Below are 16,432 nucleotides of genomic sequence, written 5' to 3'. Positions count from 1 at the left end.
AGAAAGCCCAGCACGCGCTGGGATTTGCATGACAGGAGGAAAGGAGAGTTCACAGCTGGGCTGAAGAGCAGAACCAGCTCTGTTTCGCGCAAAGACGTGGCCCAGGCTCCCCCCAAAAAGTGTTTTCTCAGGGCCTGCCTTGATAGCCAGATGTGATCGTGCAGCTGAGGACATGCTGTCCTTGGCAGCTTCTTGTGGCCAGGCAGAGCCGGTCACAGGGAGTGTTGGTGGGGCAGGGAGTGAATGGACCCTCCCCTTATTTCAACATGGATTCAGCTCTTGAGCATGGTGAGTTCTGCCTCGGTGGTGCCAGGCTTTCCTCAGCAGGCACCCAAATGGCTGATCTGGCCTGGGAGCTCTGGGAGGAGGCTGTGGGGTTTGTTACCATAGGGCTGCTCTGCTCCACACAAGGGGAAGAACTGAAAAAAAAAAACGCCTTTGCCTCTGGAAGCTTAACTGACACCCCCCGTGTACTATGCTGCTTTCCATTGTGAACAACCTTCCTTCCACCTGTACACCCCAACAGCAAAGATCTGAGTTTAGGGGGGAGGAAAATCTCAGTAACTGATGCTAGTGAGCACATGGGCAGCTGGCATGTACCGTCTGGCTGGAGGGAAATGGAAACCTTATTCAGTGGCTACTTGATCCAAACAATACACATTATTTTTGTTTCAGGACCTGTCTGCCCATAGCTTAGGCTAGACAGATCACAGCCAGTGGGACACTTCCATAGGCAGGACGTTCCCAAAGAAAAAATCTGCATTTTTTTTTTTGTGCAGCACCTACAAACCTCACTGAAATCTATGCAAAACATAAGGGCTTGGTGCATCTAAGAATCAGAGCAGTGGCGTGTCCTATCAGTCCCAGTGAGCTACATCTCACACATTGACAACACCTGTTTTTCATCTGAAACTGTCAGGTTTTCCCCACTCTTTCATCACCCTCAGTCCTCCTCCTGTTTCCCTCATTGCCCTGTGCAAGCTCCTCATCCCTCAGCTGTCACGCACACCAAGCTTTCATTCTTTGTGTTTTCCATGCTGCTCAGGGAACGGAGAGCGGAGCTCCTGAGGGGGCAAGTTAGCCAGCGAGATGCTCATTAAACAAATAAATTAAAATATATCAGCTCCCAAATGACAGATTCTTAGCAGAACCAACATGACCCCTGTCGCTGTGCATTTCCCAGCTGGGTGCGTGCTAGCTGAAGCTCACTGACATTGCACACAAACCGCCCAACCTTTCCCAGCTGATATTTGTATTTCACAGGTAGTTCCAATTGCGAGTGTAGGGGGGGAGAGCTGTCTGCATTGCTGTGGAGTACCAGACAGCAAGACATACCGCATCCACGCCACGGGGTAAAATTTTGGCTTCCAAGAAGCCAGTGGTCATGGCCAGGCTTGGTGGGGTGAACTGGGGCCTGAGCTCCCCATGTGGCGAGGGAGGAAGGGCACCAGCAGTGCCAAAGTGAGCCTTGCCACAAAATGCAGGCACCCAGCAAACGGTGCTGATACTGTTTCTGCCACGGTTAAGACATCTCCTTCTGTTTTAAGGAACGGCTGAAGGAAGCAGAGGAGGTCTACAAGGCTGGCATAGAGAATTGTCCAGAGAGCTCCGATCTGCATAACAACTACGGAGTTTTCTTGGTTGATACCGGTAAGTGACTGTGGGACAGGGGATTTTCTCTCTCGGGCTTATTTGCTTTGGCTTGTTTTATTCAGCAGTACACTTCTAAAAGAGTGTCAAAAGCTTCCAGAGCGGTAGAAGTGCCTCCCCTGTAGCTTGGAAATAAATATCCCTGCTCTGCTGGGATGGCAGAGTGTGCTGAAATTTGTAGTCGCTGCGGTTAGTGTGCAGCAGTGGCATCCAGCCTGGATGTTTCCTACAGCGTTTCTCACCATATTCACACAGGCAGTTGTCCTCTTCAATTTGAGCTGGGCAGCACCCTGACAATCCTACTGTTTCTCCAGGAAGGCAAGGCAGCATCAAGTACAACCCCAGGCACACAAATGTATCGTTATGGTCTTTGGAGCATTTGCAGCTCTTTGGTGACAAAGCAGCTCTTTGACTAAAGGTTGAGTGCCACTACTATAAAAATAAACATGGCTTTTAAATCACAATCATCTGTGAAAACAAAACCTAAGATACTATGGGGTGAATTGATTTCTCGGGAGCTCCATAATGACAAACAAAGCCTTTCTTTTCTGGGCTCCTGGTTCCCATCCAACTTCCGTGGACTCAGGCACTTCCTGGCATCCATATAACAGAAAAAAAAGTGCCTCTGCAGTTGCCACCTTTTACTGACAGCTTTATAAGCAAGTCCAAGTCTGAACTGACAAACAGCTAGTGGAAAGCAAGCTGCTCTCTGAAGTCTCTCCAGAACAGAGCTGTGACTCAATGATGAAGTATCATAGGCTTGAAGTGTGTAGTTGCTGCCCTTTCTGTCCCTTTCACACTGTGCCCGGCGCCGGTGGTGCTTGGGAAGCAAGGATGATGGCAAAAAGCGGTGTCTGGCGGTGTGCAGCTGGCTGTCCTCACTCTGAGCTGCCACTCAGACATCACTCCTCTGGACTACCAATGTGAAATAACCAGAAAGCCAAAATGAATATTTGTACTCAAAAAAGTTGTGGTATTAACAGCAGAAATTGAGATTCTGAGTTTGTGCCCTGGCAAAATTCAAACGTGCAAATAATAAAAACTCCTCGGTAATTTCACTCTGGTGTTGTACTTCTCTCTGCTTCCTGACCCAGATAAACTACTCTATTCCTACCAGAATTTTTGGTTCAAATGCGATGCATTGTGCTTTCTTTTTTGCACGTGTGTCCTGCCAAATTCCAACCTAACTTTTCCTGTTTGTTACTACACTCTCCTACACGCAAACAATAATAAAAAAGAAAAAGCTCACCACACTGAATTTCAAAACTAAAGGCCTGATGTATAACTAACCTTCTTGGAGACACGACACAGCACAAAGGAACTGGCTTGCAGTGAGTCTGTCACAGGCTGCCTTCTTCCCCCGTGGGCACAGGGGGATCACCGTGAAGCACCACTCCAAGTAACTCGCAGGATTTTGTGCAAGAGCCTCCAGTAAGTGTCAGCTCTGGAGAGCTGGATCTCTAGGTAACTCGGCAGCGAATATAGACACTCAGTGTGTCTCCCTTAGTGACGTGTATTACCCCTGCGTGTTGAACAGGGGTGGCACTGGCTGACCTTAAGGACTTAGGTGCTTGCCCAGCTGCTTGTTTCGGCGTGTTTTGTGCTTGTGATTTTCCCAAACTTCCATCTGCTCAGCAGTAACAGCAAACAGAGTGTACAAACTAATTAAACCAGCACTGTAGCTAAAATTATAATATTTGCATTACAGAAATGTTGAGATTTTTAACCGTGCCCCATTAGTAGTAAGCAGGCTCTGCCTGAGGAAAGCACTGCAAGATCCCTCTTGAGGAAAGGCATTATTTAGGTAAATAAAAATATACTGCTAGAACTAGAACTTAAGGTGGTGGGTGAATGGTCTGGCACCTTTCTTCCATTCAGATTGAACATTGGCATTTCCTAAAAATACGGGGTGCTGGTGAGTTCTGATGGGCTTTCCAAGGCATTTGCAGTCTCGTGTTGTGGTGTTTGGTGATGTCATGGTCCGCAGGACCTTACCCAGGCAGAGGGTTTCTCACAGGGAAGCAGTGCCACCCAATGGCTCCTCTGAAACACGGAGACGGTGCCTACGTGCTCCAGGATGGGCATCCAGGCACTGTGGTGTTGGATTTACTGTGCCAAGGTGGGAATTAGCTGTTACTGGTGCAGTGCACGCAGACTGAGCAGGGCCAGCAGCAGAGGTACAGGGAATGTTCTCTGTTTTGAAGTGCCTGAAGCTATCTGCAGCTCTTGTGGGGCTGTGGGGAATACTGGGTGGCTTGTTCTCCGTGTCTCTGTTGACTGCGCACCCACAGCTGGTGGGCCAGGGTAGAAGGATGCTCTCCTGGGAGGTGGGACATGACCCCAGCCTGCACTGGGATTGTTACATCCCCCCTGCACCACGATAGAGGGGTGCGTTCAGTCAGGAGCCTTTTTTTGCTGAATGTACTCAACTTGCTAAAACCTACCCCTGCAAAGTCTGTTTCTCAGGATTCTCTCCAAATATTGGAGCCTGTCAGCAGTTTTCCTTACACTTAATCTCTAGAAAGGCTGGGCTCTGACAACAGCATCAGAGGTTCTTCAGTGGCTTGAGCAGGTTTTTAGTGCTATTCCTGCTGTGCTCAAAGCTGCTGTGTGAGTGCTGTACCAGTGAGAGCTATAATTCCTGCACACCCCAGCCTCCTTTTTGGCATCCCAATCTGTGCTCACACTCCTCTGCCTCTGCCCGTCAGCCATCCCAAGCCCTGCTGTGTGCTGACATGCACTTTGGGGCGGTCCTCTCCCTCCCAGGTGGACAGAGGGGTTGCTGCTGGGGGCACACTTATCCTTCCCCAGGACCATAAAACTGCAGTGGGGTGAGTGTGCCATGCACAGTGCAGAGCTTCTCTGCTCCATGCCACACCTTGCTCATCTGCTGTGACTCAGACATGACCTGGAAACATCTCTTCTTCCCAAATTTCTTTCTCAAAATGGTTCCCGATAACAGCTGATAGAAAACCCAGAGCATTGCTTCATGCTGAATTTGCCACAGGATTTTTCTGAGGCACCAGATTAACAGCCTTTTTGTCGTCCAGGGGCTCCAGAGAGAGCTGTGTCCCACTACAGGCAGGCCATCCGTCTGAGCCCAGCTCACCACGTCGCCATGGTAAACCTGGGCAGGCTTCACCGCTCCTTGGGGCAGAACAAAGAGGCTGAAGCGTGGTACAAGAGGTAAGAATTTGAGATGGGGGGCAGAGGTTTCCCTTGTCCCCGCACACGACTTATCTGTGCTAAAGTGCCTGCGATACCTGAATCTATCGCTGCATGCTTGGCTTTTCCCATCCACCTTCTCCATCCACTTGAAATCAGATTTACTTCTGCTTATTTGGCTATTTTTTGGGGAGTGCTTGGAAAGAAAGCACTGACTCAGGCAATGTTGACTTCTCTGGACCATTCCCAAGCCCCCAGGCAGGGCACGCTGCTGCTTTTGGATGGGGGATGCTCTGACAACAACATCAAAAGGTTTTCAGCTTTGTAGTGCTACTCCCACTGTGCTCAAAGCTGCTCTGTGAGTGCTGCACCGGTAACACTCCATCCCAGTGCAAGCCACACCTTGCTCATATGCTCTGATTCCCACATCACCTGGAAATCTCTCTTCTTCCCAAATTTCAGGGCACTGAAGGTATCCCGGAAAGCTGAAATCCTGTCCCCGCTGGGGGCTCTGTATTATAACACGGGGCGATACGAAGAAGCTTTGCAGGTTTACAGAGAAGCAGCATCACTGCAGCCTTCAAACAAAGAGATCCGACTGGCTCTGGTGAGTGTGGGACGAGCACATCCAAGCCAGGGCCACCCGTGGAGCAGGGTGGCCACGTGAGTGTGAACACTTCCAAGGCTCAGAGCTTGGCTCTCCCTCCACCCCAGCCACCCAGTGACTGTCTTTCCCACCCTTCTTGTTTCCCCTTCACTCCCTCCAACCTCACACCCTGTGTCTGAGCAGCTGGCTCTTACCAGCAGCCCCTGCTTTGTCAGAGAGCAGGAGCCTGTCACCAGCACTGTATATCGGAGGGCTGAGCTTTTAAAAATCATAACCTTTATAATATGATCCCATAGGCCCAGGTTTTAGCAATGATGGGGCGCACGAAGGAGGCTGAAAAGATGACAAACCATATACTCAGCGAAGATGTGCAGTGTCTGGAGTGCTACCGCCTTCTGTCAGCCATCTTCAGCAAGCAGGAGCACTATGCTAAGGTACTGTGGTCGCGGGGCGTCCTCGTCCAGAGGGCTCACATCCAGAGCTCAGGTAGCATTTTACATTCCATCTCTCCAGAGGTGTCATGTGTCTTAGCAGACACCCAGGAGATTTTTTTTTTCCCACTAAAACCTTCTGTTTATCTAAGAACAGTACTAAAGCCAAGCACTGTAGTTTTCAGAGGCTGTGAGCTCTTACTGCTCATGCTGCTGTCAGCCCCACTGCCCATCAGCCACAGGCATCTGAAACACCCATTTCCACATGTGGTAACTGTGGGGCAAGTAAGGGAAGGAGGATGATGACATGTTGATCTTTGGGGTCCTAGACTGGGAGGCCTTAGGGGTGGAGAGACCTGAGAAGGGGAAAGGTGCAGAATACAGTGATACAATGACCTCTTGCTTTTTCACAGGCACTTGAAGCTATAGATAAAGCTCTTCAGCTAAAACCAAAGGATCCAAAAATCTTATCAGAGCTCTTCTTCACTAAAGGAAACCAGCTAAGAGAACAGAATCGCCTTGATGAGGCTTTTGAGGTATGACTGCTTTGAGCCCTATGGATAGTTTTAGAGGTTAAAAGATAAAATTAACTCAATGCATCTAATAGTCCATGGTGCACACACCCTGCCTGTTGGCTTTGGGAGCTCATCAGTTCATCAATGATACAGCTAAAGCTATGGAGCAACCAACTTTGCCAGAGTTAGTTGCATTTTTTTTTCCTCAATAGAGGACTGCTTTCTACCTTTCACAAATAATCCTTTTTTACTCAAGTGTGGAAATAGAGCTCCCTGCTCTGAGAAGTTAACTATGGGGTAATGGTTGGACTATGGAAGAGCCTAGGTCTTGTTGCACTGGCCAGACCCTTGGTCCATCCTGCCTCAGCCCCTCTCACTGGCAACGGCCAACTCCAGGACGGCTCAGCTGAAAGCACACACCATGTCATTATATCTCACCTTATTAACTAAGAGCTGGCACATGGGCTTATCCTGTGGAGCAAGAGGCTTGACAGCTCAGAAATTATGTTAGTGCTGAATAATAGCACAGAAAATTATGTTATTGGGACAGACCTGACTATTCTCAATATCCCTAGAGATCTCTATTACTGGCTTGAATCTGTTGTGTGACACCATAAAAATGGTGCTGTTTGTCAGAGTCCACAAGGTACTTGTTGCTTCTTCTCCCATGTACAGTGGCAGAAGCAATGGGGAGAAATAGTGCTGCCCTCAGGTCCTGGTGAAACTTGTGTGCTGGCAGCTCTATCATAGTCTGCAGCCAGCTCCAAATTAAAGCCTCAAGGATAAGGAGCACCACAGCCCAGACATGGCTTGTGGTGGCAGACACCTGCCCAGGGAAATGACCTGGATGAGCAGCAGACCCCAGTGGTGCAGGGCAGCAAGGATAGGGTCACAGTGGTTGGTGTGGCTCCTCATGCAGCTGTGTGGGCAGGGAGAACCCACGAGATGAGCTCCACAGTGGAGCAGTAAGATCTGTCACCTCTACTGCAAAGACGCTGCAATTTAGTGTGTGCACTGTGTATGAGAAGAATTTGAAATTATATTTTAAAGGGATTTAGAGGGAGAGGAAAGTTAGTTTCTGGTTTTAGAAACTGGTTTTGTTTGTAGACCGAGACTCTTAACCTAAAAATGTTTTGTGTTTATGTAGAGCTATAAACGGGCTGTGGAGCTCAACCCAGACCAAGCGCAGGCCTGGATGAATATGGGAGGCATTGAGCACATCAAGGTATGACAACACTGTGTTTCCTTAAGCTGTCAGCTACCGAGACTGCTACTTAGGACAGCAAGCTAAACTTGCTTCAGACTGCCAAGAGTGCAGCTCTGGTCAGGTTTATGACCAGTAAGAGTCCCCAGCATATTTTATTCAAAAAGGAGGAAAGTCTATTCCACTCCAGATAAATTTTTCCATCCAGGTTGCTTGGGAATATGTAAATCCCATATTTTTAAGAGGGCAGGCTACAAGGAACAACCTGCCCATCTCTAAAGTTTTCCTACATGAATTGTTGACCTGCCTTAGAAAAATGTCACTGTGAGTCAACCTTTAAAATTCCTTTCTACCTAATAAATTTAATAAAGATGTCTAATGCAGAATGCTGGCATAAAGTTATGGAAATAGATGGGTAGCCCTGTGGCTTCTTACCTTTTTGAATAATTTAGGATATCATTATGATTTGGGTCCTAAGGAGTCACATTGTGTGACTTCCTCAAAGTATCCTGTTTCTGAGTAAAATTAACTCTTCTGATACAACATAATAGAAAAATGTAAATCTATTTTGTGCCATATGTGTTGGTTCGAGTTTACGCTAACAGTACTTGGTGACCCATTTCATAATAAAGAAGTATTCTCATTATTTAATAACGTCAAGTTTTATAGACATTTTTCCCTTCGTAGTATGGTCTTCACCGCTGCCAAGCAATGAACTTTTGATGTCAGGGAATGTAAAAAGAGATCTCTCACTCATTTTCTTTGTAGGGAAACTACATCACTGCCCGTGCCTACTATGAGACAGCTTTGCAGCTGGTTCCAAACAGCAAGTTGCTGAAGGAGAATCTGGCCAAATTGGATCGCTTAGAAAAACGGTTTCAGGAAGTCCAGGAGAAAGATCAGACATAGCATTCAGTCACACCAGTGGAAGGAAACTCGTGCTCCTTGGAGAAGAATGCGGTGGAAGCCTATTGCTTGAAGTGATGCTGAAGGAACTTTGACAGGACTCAGAATTATGGAAGGCAAATTGTGAATGCATGCTTGTTTGACCAAAGTTACAGGAGGCACTCAGTTCCTGCGGGACGTGCTGGAGAACAAATGGAAACCTTCCGTTATTCAAGATTTATGTTTAGGCTGAACCCATTTTAATCACACCAGGAGTGTGGGTGGGACATAAAACTCCAATATCACGGTTATCACTGGGGAAGCCATGGAGACAAAGCACTCATTCATTGCAGCGGGGTGAAGTAGCGTCTCCTGTTACTCAAACAGTCTCACCTTGTCCACAGAAAGTACCACTGATGGGCTTCATTGCAAGTGTTGCCAGATCCATCTGAGCCAGGAAAGATTGTCCTAATGGTCACATAAAAAGGTTTTAAGGGGTTGATGGTGAGGAAGAGGTGGCCATTCATACAGCTCTAAATGTGATTTGAAAATGATTCTAAAGAAAGGGAAAATAGTATCTGAATATCACCCTAGCAGGATAATTGTACAAGTAGGACAAAAGATCCTTTGAGCGAAAACCTCAGCTGAATGTTTTACTCATAAGATAGTCATTTTGTAATAATTCCGGTTCATGATATGAATATTGTCAAAAATCATATAGCTTTACCCTTTTCTCTCTCCCTGCAGGCCAAATAATTATTACTCTGAAAAAAATGGAAGTATCTAAAGGCAGTGGGAAACTCTAGGATTACTTGTCTTCCTGTCCAGTCTCCAGTAAAAACAAAACAAGACAAAAAACATCTAATCTGATTGGTGTAGGAGGTAATTTAAAGCTACAGAGAGATTAGGGATGATTTGGTAGACTGGGAAGGTACTAAGGAGGTTTTTTTATGGGTGCGCAGGGACCAAGCCCACTCATTATGGTGATAACACTGACAAAACACTTTGTCAAAGTGTTCTCACCCCCTCCCACAAAAGATATAGAAAATGAGCTCTAGCTGATCAGTCATAAACTTGTATTTTTTAAAAAACCTAAGTGGGAAAACAAGTTCTCTGCAGAAGTGGGGCTTTTATTTTTGAGCTTTATTTATTTAACTTATAGTCAAATAATTAATATATTGTCTCTGGTTTATACAAATTGGGCAGTGTCATTCGCAGCTGGCCACATGGCTGGCCATTGGGACTTGCATTTTTGAAGTAAGAAAAGTGCAGCAGCACGAAGGTTCCCCCAATGCTATTTCTAAAGCAAATGGCTGCTTCATTTAAAAAGCCTGGTGTCTTGCTGCAGTTGTTGGTCAAATTTTTGACATACAGCAGCTGTGTTTGGTGCTGAGAGGGAGGCCAGACTGGCAAAGGCATCTGCTCAGCCAGAGTCTGAGTGCCAGCTGGAGCCATGGTGAGGCTGGACTTGTGGGGTACCAGTCCCTCCAGCCACCTAAGGCCAAGGCCCAAGAGATCAGCCAGTGTCTGCAGCTGGGCAGAGGCTGGCTTCTCAGGTTTGTGGGAGGGAGAGACCTTCAGTGGGGGAAGGTGCTAACAAATTTCTGGGCTCTTCCCTTCAAACCAGCTCCATTAATTCCAAGGGAGCAGCTGGGTCCCAGGCAGTTCTTTTCCTGGTGGATTTTCCCTTCTCTGTTCAGCTGCCTGCTTTCCTTTTGGAGGCTGAAGGTAGGTTTGAGGGCTTGGGGCTGGATCAGCAGCTCTTGTCCTGTTGCACAGGTTTTAAAGCCATAGGCTTACTGACCCAACATTTCTGCAGGTTCCCAGTGCACATGCTCCACAGGGCACCTTGCATGGAGTAGCTTTGCACAGCCCAGACACTGCCAGACTGGTAAGGAGGAGATGGGGACCCTGTGGGATGCTGTGTGGTTAGGGGAGATACGTCTCATTTAAAAAGTATATCAGCTATAAAGTTCGTCTCATAAAGATATATTAAATAAATACTATATATTCTACAAGCCACACGGCAGTGTGGCTTGAAATTGTGGCCGATGACACATATTTTTTCAACTATAAAAGAAGTTGTATTTTTTATAGCAATGCTTTGTGAGGGAGGTGACTTGGTTTTGTGTTTTAACTTTGGCTTAAAGCTTCGTTTGTCTTTCCTGAGAGAGCTGGTACAAATGATTGTCTCATTCTTGTCCTAGAATCCAATCAAAACCGTCTTGGCCTCCGAAACCTGGCACATGTGTATGATCAAGCTTTGGGTGCCCCCTCCCAGATCCTGGGAAAGGATTACCATTTTTGTAATGCTGTCTTACTTGCAGAATGTAGAAAGATGATACCAACATTCCAGTGAGGGACGTAGTTTGGTTGGAAGACATGTCATATATTCATCTACTCTCCTGAAATAGGCTGGTATCATATCCACGTAGGATAATCCCAGCTGAACTGGGTTATGTTTATATGATGAAAGGCTGACTCTCTACATTTCGGAGCTGGGTTTATGGTAGCTATGCAGAGAGGAGCACTCAATAATGAACCCTGTGTTCCTGAACCGGCACTTTATACCCCATCTATGCAGGATGATGGTCTGTAAGTTGGCAGAATATTTGGAGAATGATGCAGGCCATGAGCTACCAAAGCAGTTAAACCTTCGTGAAGTTTGGATCTGACTCCCTGTCTCATTGGTTTCTGTGCTAAAATGCTGTGTTTGTTCAGGAAATTAATCTTGTGAAAGATTTATTGTAGGTAAAGCAGAGCAATGGAATGTAACATGAAATGGGTTACCTCCACCAAAAGGGAATGCTATTGTGAAAGATAAATAGAGCAACTTACCTTGTGATAAACTGGATATTATCCAAATTAATCATAGGGAATATCCTCTTCCTCTAGCATTGCGTGGCTCATAAAATAATCAATTATAAATACATTGTTTTCTGCCAACTGCACTGTATGGTTAGCAAAGATTACAAATTAATAAATGGCTGAAGCTCTACATAGTGGAGGAGACTTCATTCTTTGCGTAAGTTGCATTGGCTAAACTTCAATGCTCACCAATATTAAAGTGGAGAATTAACTCAGAATTGGTTAGACAGGGCTCCTGTGTACTCACTGTGCATTTTAATCCTGAATGAAAAACATAGTAATTGTGTTGCCTTTTCCTTTCCCCATGAATAACATTTTCAGCTGATGGATTTTGTTTTATTTTATTGCTTATTGAAGGTCCAGCATTCTTTTCTTCCATTCCTTTTCCATCCCTCAGGATAAATGATGCGGGGTGGGGTTGGGTGTATTTTCTGTCTGTCATAGACTGCTTGGACTAGATTTTCCTAAAAATGTACAGGCAACTTGTCTTGGCCAAACAGTAAGCGAATGCAGCAGTGAAAATGACCTTCATTCCAGAGGTCTCAGCGAGGACGGGGTGTGTGAGCATGCACGTGGGTGTAAGAAGTCTTAAGACAAAAAATGCAAAATAAAGAGCCTAACTTGCAGGGGAGACTGGACACCATTTAAACTGTTTAAAAACACATCTCAGCCTCTCAAAAGTTATGGAAACCAGGGCAAAGATGGTATACAATATCTGGTTAAGGAAGGTAATTGTCATTCCAATTTTAATGATTAGGCCATTTAGAATATAAGTATATGATTTTTTGCCCCATCTGTCCTCCAGACCAGTGAAACAATTTGTATGTGCTTAAGTCTCCTAAAACGATATGTGCATTAAATTGACCAAATGCTCAATTTCAATTTTTCATATATTGAAATTATGTACAATCTTTGGAAAAAAATAGCTCTTACAAGTTTTTTTTTCCACCAACTTTCAGTCTCATGCAGCAATTTCAAAATGCACCATTTTTGTTTTCATGTACATTTAAACCCAGCAGCAGCAAAACTATATATATACATATAATAAAAAAAAAAAAAAAAAAAAAAAAAAAAAAAAAAGAAAAAAAGGCAAATGTGCTTGGCATTCACTAGTGTTTCAGTGTGGCAAAGTTGCTTCAGATAATCTCAATAACTTTGTGCAAAAGCTCATTGCCATGTTTGTACTGACTTGCTGAAATTTTTCTTCTGGAAAATACCCCCCGTGGTATCCTCTGTAAAAGTTACGGCTTCCACAACTGTATTACTGTAGAAATCTCTGCCTGAAGTGGATGTCACGCCGCGTGTTCCTATCATGTGGGAGTTGTTTGCATTGGCTGTTGTTCATATGGTTCTTATTTCTGTATCTAATTTTTTAAATCAGTTGTGCATATCTTTTTAAAAATTAAGAAAACAGCCCATGGATTACAAATCTTTTAAAAATAAATTCACACTTAGCAGCAGCTGGATGTGTGTCAGTGGTACAGGAATTTGCAAAGTCTTTGCTTTTTTCACTGTGGGATTTATGGCTAGATTTCACATAAAGGAGTTATGCTTGAAGTCTTTGCAAAAGAAAATGTATGTAAATGTCTATTTTATATAAAAAGTAAGAAAAGTATGTGGCGTGTCTGGTTTTATTCTGTTGGCTGTGAGGTCAGTCTGTTCCTTAGGACCAGCCATGAATAAGTTCCTCTGGATGCGGAAAGACACAAGTTTCTTACTCTTATTCCTGTTGCCTTACATTTTACTCCTCAAGGAGTCCAGCTGATTGCTCACATAGGAGCAACTATACAGCACATGTATTTGAGTCTGGCCATATAAAATTATTAGAGTAAGCATTTTTTTGGAGCCTGAACATGGGAAAAGATGAGGGCTGATGCTTGCACATTGTCTTGATGATTTGGACTTGTTATGCTGTCCGTGTTGGGCTTTATACATCTGTCGGAAATGTATCGAACAAAGTTAAGCCTGTAGACTGTAAAGAGAAAAAAAGAACAGAAAGGATGAAGAAACTCTTTTTGTTCTAATTCCCCTTTTCCTGGCAGATGTCCCCAGGTACTCCTGCATGCTTCCCTGGGGCTTGGGTTCTCTCAGGGGATACATGATGTTGATGAACACATCTGTCGGAAATGGACCAGGAAGAAAATTGAAAGCCCTGACCACAAGGCATAGTGTTTCCTGACATCCTGGTGTGTGCAAAGCCCTCTGTAGCGTGAAGGGGAATTGCACGCTCACTTTGAAGACAGCCTGTATGCCCTAGGGTTCTCCCACATCCAGGCAGTGCAGGATTTTATAACGGAGCTTGCTACCCAGTGCCCCGCTGCCCAGGTTCTCCTTTGTTCAGGTGCTCGTTATGCTGCAGAAATGAGATGTACCGCCAGCTCATAGCCCTGATCCTCCCCTGTGGAGCAGCGTGTGGATTGTCTCTCTCCAAAAGAACAAGGAATACAGCACGGTGGTAACATCTCCCTCTGCTGCTTGCAGAAATAGTTGGCCATCACTTTTATTACCCGAGGAAGGGAGGCTTCAGCTGCCCGCTGGCCTGCAGGGGGGCAGGCAGGGCCGTGCAGCCCCCAGACTGTTCAGCAGCTCCTGTGATGGGCTGGAGACACCTAAGATACTGCCAGAGATACTGCTGTGGGTGACCCTGGGGCCCTGCCTGCCTGGAGGCACTGCAGCACCCTGGGGCTCTGCAGTTCCTGGCCCAAGAATAAAAGGCAGCTCTGTGCCCTGTTTGCTCTCACAGCATGTGGATAGTGGTCCTCCCTGTAAAAAAGATCAGGTTTCATACTCAGGGCAGCTGCCTGAAGCCTCCCTGTAAGCCCCAATGACAAGAAGCTGGTGGATGTTTCCGACAGCTCTCTTGATGCCCTCTGGGTTAGGAGATGCAAACATACCTCCACGCCTTACAAACACAGCTATCAGCCCCATGTCTCCTGACACCCCACACTGCTCTTCTCAGTCCCGCAGCTCCTGCCCAGCCTGGGCAAGGAGGCAGGGAGCCCATGGAGTGAAGATCCTGGCTGCATCACCCTTGTCTGCACTAGCTGTCCCCTGCAAAACCAAGAGAGACTTGCTTCAAACTGCAAGGGCTGAGGCAACTCCAGGGCTGGTGATGATGGTGAGGGAGATGTTGGGCCCTGACATTGTCCCTGGTGGCCCACCACAAACAGGAGAGCCCAGGGAGCTGGTGATCTCCAGTGAGACATAGCTGGAGAGCCTCCAAACCCACCTGGTTTGCAGCTTCACCTGCCAAAACTGATTGGCCCCCTCCACTATTAAAGGGGCTTGTTAATTTGGGGAGGGGGAGAGCTGGTTGTCTGGTGTGTGGTAGAGTACAGCCTGGCTCAAGGCCTGGGCATCAGGCACTTCTTGGGCCATGGTGGGAACAGGGCTCTTTTTGCTGCTGGTGGTGTTTCTTGCTCAGTGTGGTGAGTCCCATGCGTGGGCTGGGGGACAGGGACTGCTGGGGGTCTGCCACAGCGTGGGGCTAGAGCAGTAAGCCCCGGTGTGATGTACTTCTGTATCAAAAAAAAGTGAATGTACCCAGTTAGTTTTCATAAGCCATCCTGGGGCTTGCTGTGCTCACCTCTGGACTGCTTGGACTGCTGGGACTGGAAGGCTTTCTTACCCTCTACATCTAGCCATGGTGGTTGCCATTGCTAACTGGTGGCCCTGGGGCAGTCTGGTTGGAGAAGTGTCTGGGAGAGCACTAAACAGCAGCATGTTCTCAAACCCTTCTGAGCTGTCCTCATGGATATCTATATCTCCTTGTCTGCTCCCACTTATAAAAACTATTTCAGGAATGCTTTTAGGTAAGAGAGGGAAAATAAGCACAAGGCAGGCTGTGAAGGGGGTCGTGTTGGGCAGAAAGATGGTGATCTTCAAGTAATTTGCTCCTGGTAATGAAGCTAGTGCTGAAAAGATCTGCCCAGCTGGAGCAGGAATAGGAAAATGAGCTAACTGCTGTTCCTCCCATCCTGGTTCAGTGTGATGCTGGTCCTTCTGTTGCTAATGTTGTTTATTTCCCCCCCACACCCCAATTCAAGGGAACAGTGTTTTCTCCATCATTTACCTCCCTGATAAAGTCTATTATTTTCTACTTCAGCAGTAGTCTTGCTGCTATAGCAATAATCACCACGGTCTCTTGTTGGGAAAGCCAGTCAGCAGCAGGGGCTAGGGAGAGCTTGGTCCAGGTCAATGGCTTAGAAAATTGTATCTGATTTTGTGACTGAGCTTTCTCTGGTAATAAATGCTCTGAGGCCAACTGTGGAGGCTGGGAAGTGACATGGGAATACGGTAAAATGTTGTATAAAAAGGCAGGGGGAGAGAGGCTGGGCGGCATGCAGCAGCAAGGAGCTCCGAGCCCTGCAGAGCCATGATACAGCAGGAGTTGTGTGAGGATCTCCACAGCCTCATGGTGCTGCTGAGGTGGCTGTGTGGGCAGAGGAAAAAGACATGGGTTTCTTGGTTCACTGTCACTCAGACAGGGTGGTGTGAGAGCTTGGGGGGCTCTCTAGTACCTGTGGTGGGAAGGTTAAGCAAGGAGCCTTCAAGACTACACATGGTCAAAGCAAAAGGGAGGGCTAGAGGGGTGGTGCTCTGGTGGGTAGTAGCATTCTGGATCTAGGCCCAGTCTGCTGGTGACTCCAGGGAGTTACTCCAGGCTCTTGCCAGGGCAAACATGGTGCAAATACCTCCCAAACCATGAGCACTGTGTTGTTTATGTTTGAATGGCTGAGAAAGGAACTTGTATCCTGGCCTGGGAGGGGCAGGGGACCCCTCCTATTGGCTTGTTACCACAAGAAACACATGGGACAGGAGAGGTCAATAGCATGATTTTTGGCTGGTGCAGACACAGGCCAGGTGAAGGGTGTGGAGGAAGAGCTGCCATCCCCTCCTCAGCGAAGGAGCCAGAAACCTGAAGCTATCCCTCTTCCAAAACCACCCAGCCTGCAGCAGCAGACCTCAGGTACAAACATTTACAGTCAGTTCCTTCTCTTTGTGCCCCAAGTGCTCTGTGGTGGCCCCTCAGGTGTGACCTGTGCTGTGATGACCATGTTCTGCATGGGAAGAGTGCTCCCCAACCTCCTCCACCCAGCTGGTGGGC

At 46.7% G+C, this 16,432-nt stretch overlaps 2 protein-coding genes across 3 annotated transcripts in view; both read left to right on the top strand.

Annotated features, from left to right (window-relative positions):
• TMTC1 (transmembrane O-mannosyltransferase targeting cadherins 1) overlaps positions 1–13,308 on the top strand; it is a 155,872-nt gene extending 142,564 nt beyond the window's left edge. The window contains exons 13-19 of one of the 2 annotated variants that reach the window (XM_082770617.1): positions 1,548–1,650; positions 4,701–4,836; positions 5,278–5,422; positions 5,719–5,856; positions 6,267–6,389; positions 7,516–7,593; positions 8,341–13,308. In XM_082770617.1, the coding sequence (XP_082626743.1) occupies positions 1,548–1,650; positions 4,701–4,836; positions 5,278–5,422; positions 5,719–5,856; positions 6,267–6,389; positions 7,516–7,593; positions 8,341–8,481 (864 nt within the window). In that variant the 3' untranslated portion in view covers positions 8,482–13,308. The remainder of the gene's footprint in view (positions 1–1,547; positions 1,651–4,700; positions 4,837–5,277; positions 5,423–5,718; positions 5,857–6,266; positions 6,390–7,515; positions 7,594–8,340) is intronic. The other variant, XM_082770616.1, reaches the window with a different exon arrangement.
• A 1,393-nt stretch (positions 13,309–14,701) lies between these two features.
• OVCH1 (ovochymase 1) overlaps positions 14,702–16,432 on the top strand; it is a gene marked incomplete at both ends in the record, with an annotated part of 37,809 nt that continues 36,078 nt past the window's right edge. Inside the window, one exon of the mRNA XM_082751861.1 lies at positions 14,702–14,753. Coding sequence (XP_082607987.1) covers positions 14,702–14,753 — 52 coding nt within the window. The remainder of the gene's footprint in view (positions 14,754–16,432) is intronic.

Source organism: Aythya marila, assembly GCF_965140915.1.
Source record: "Aythya marila genome assembly, chromosome: 1".
NCBI lineage: Eukaryota > Metazoa > Chordata > Aves > Anseriformes > Anatidae > Aythya > Aythya marila.
This window is presented reverse-complemented; position numbering and strand designations above follow the sequence as displayed.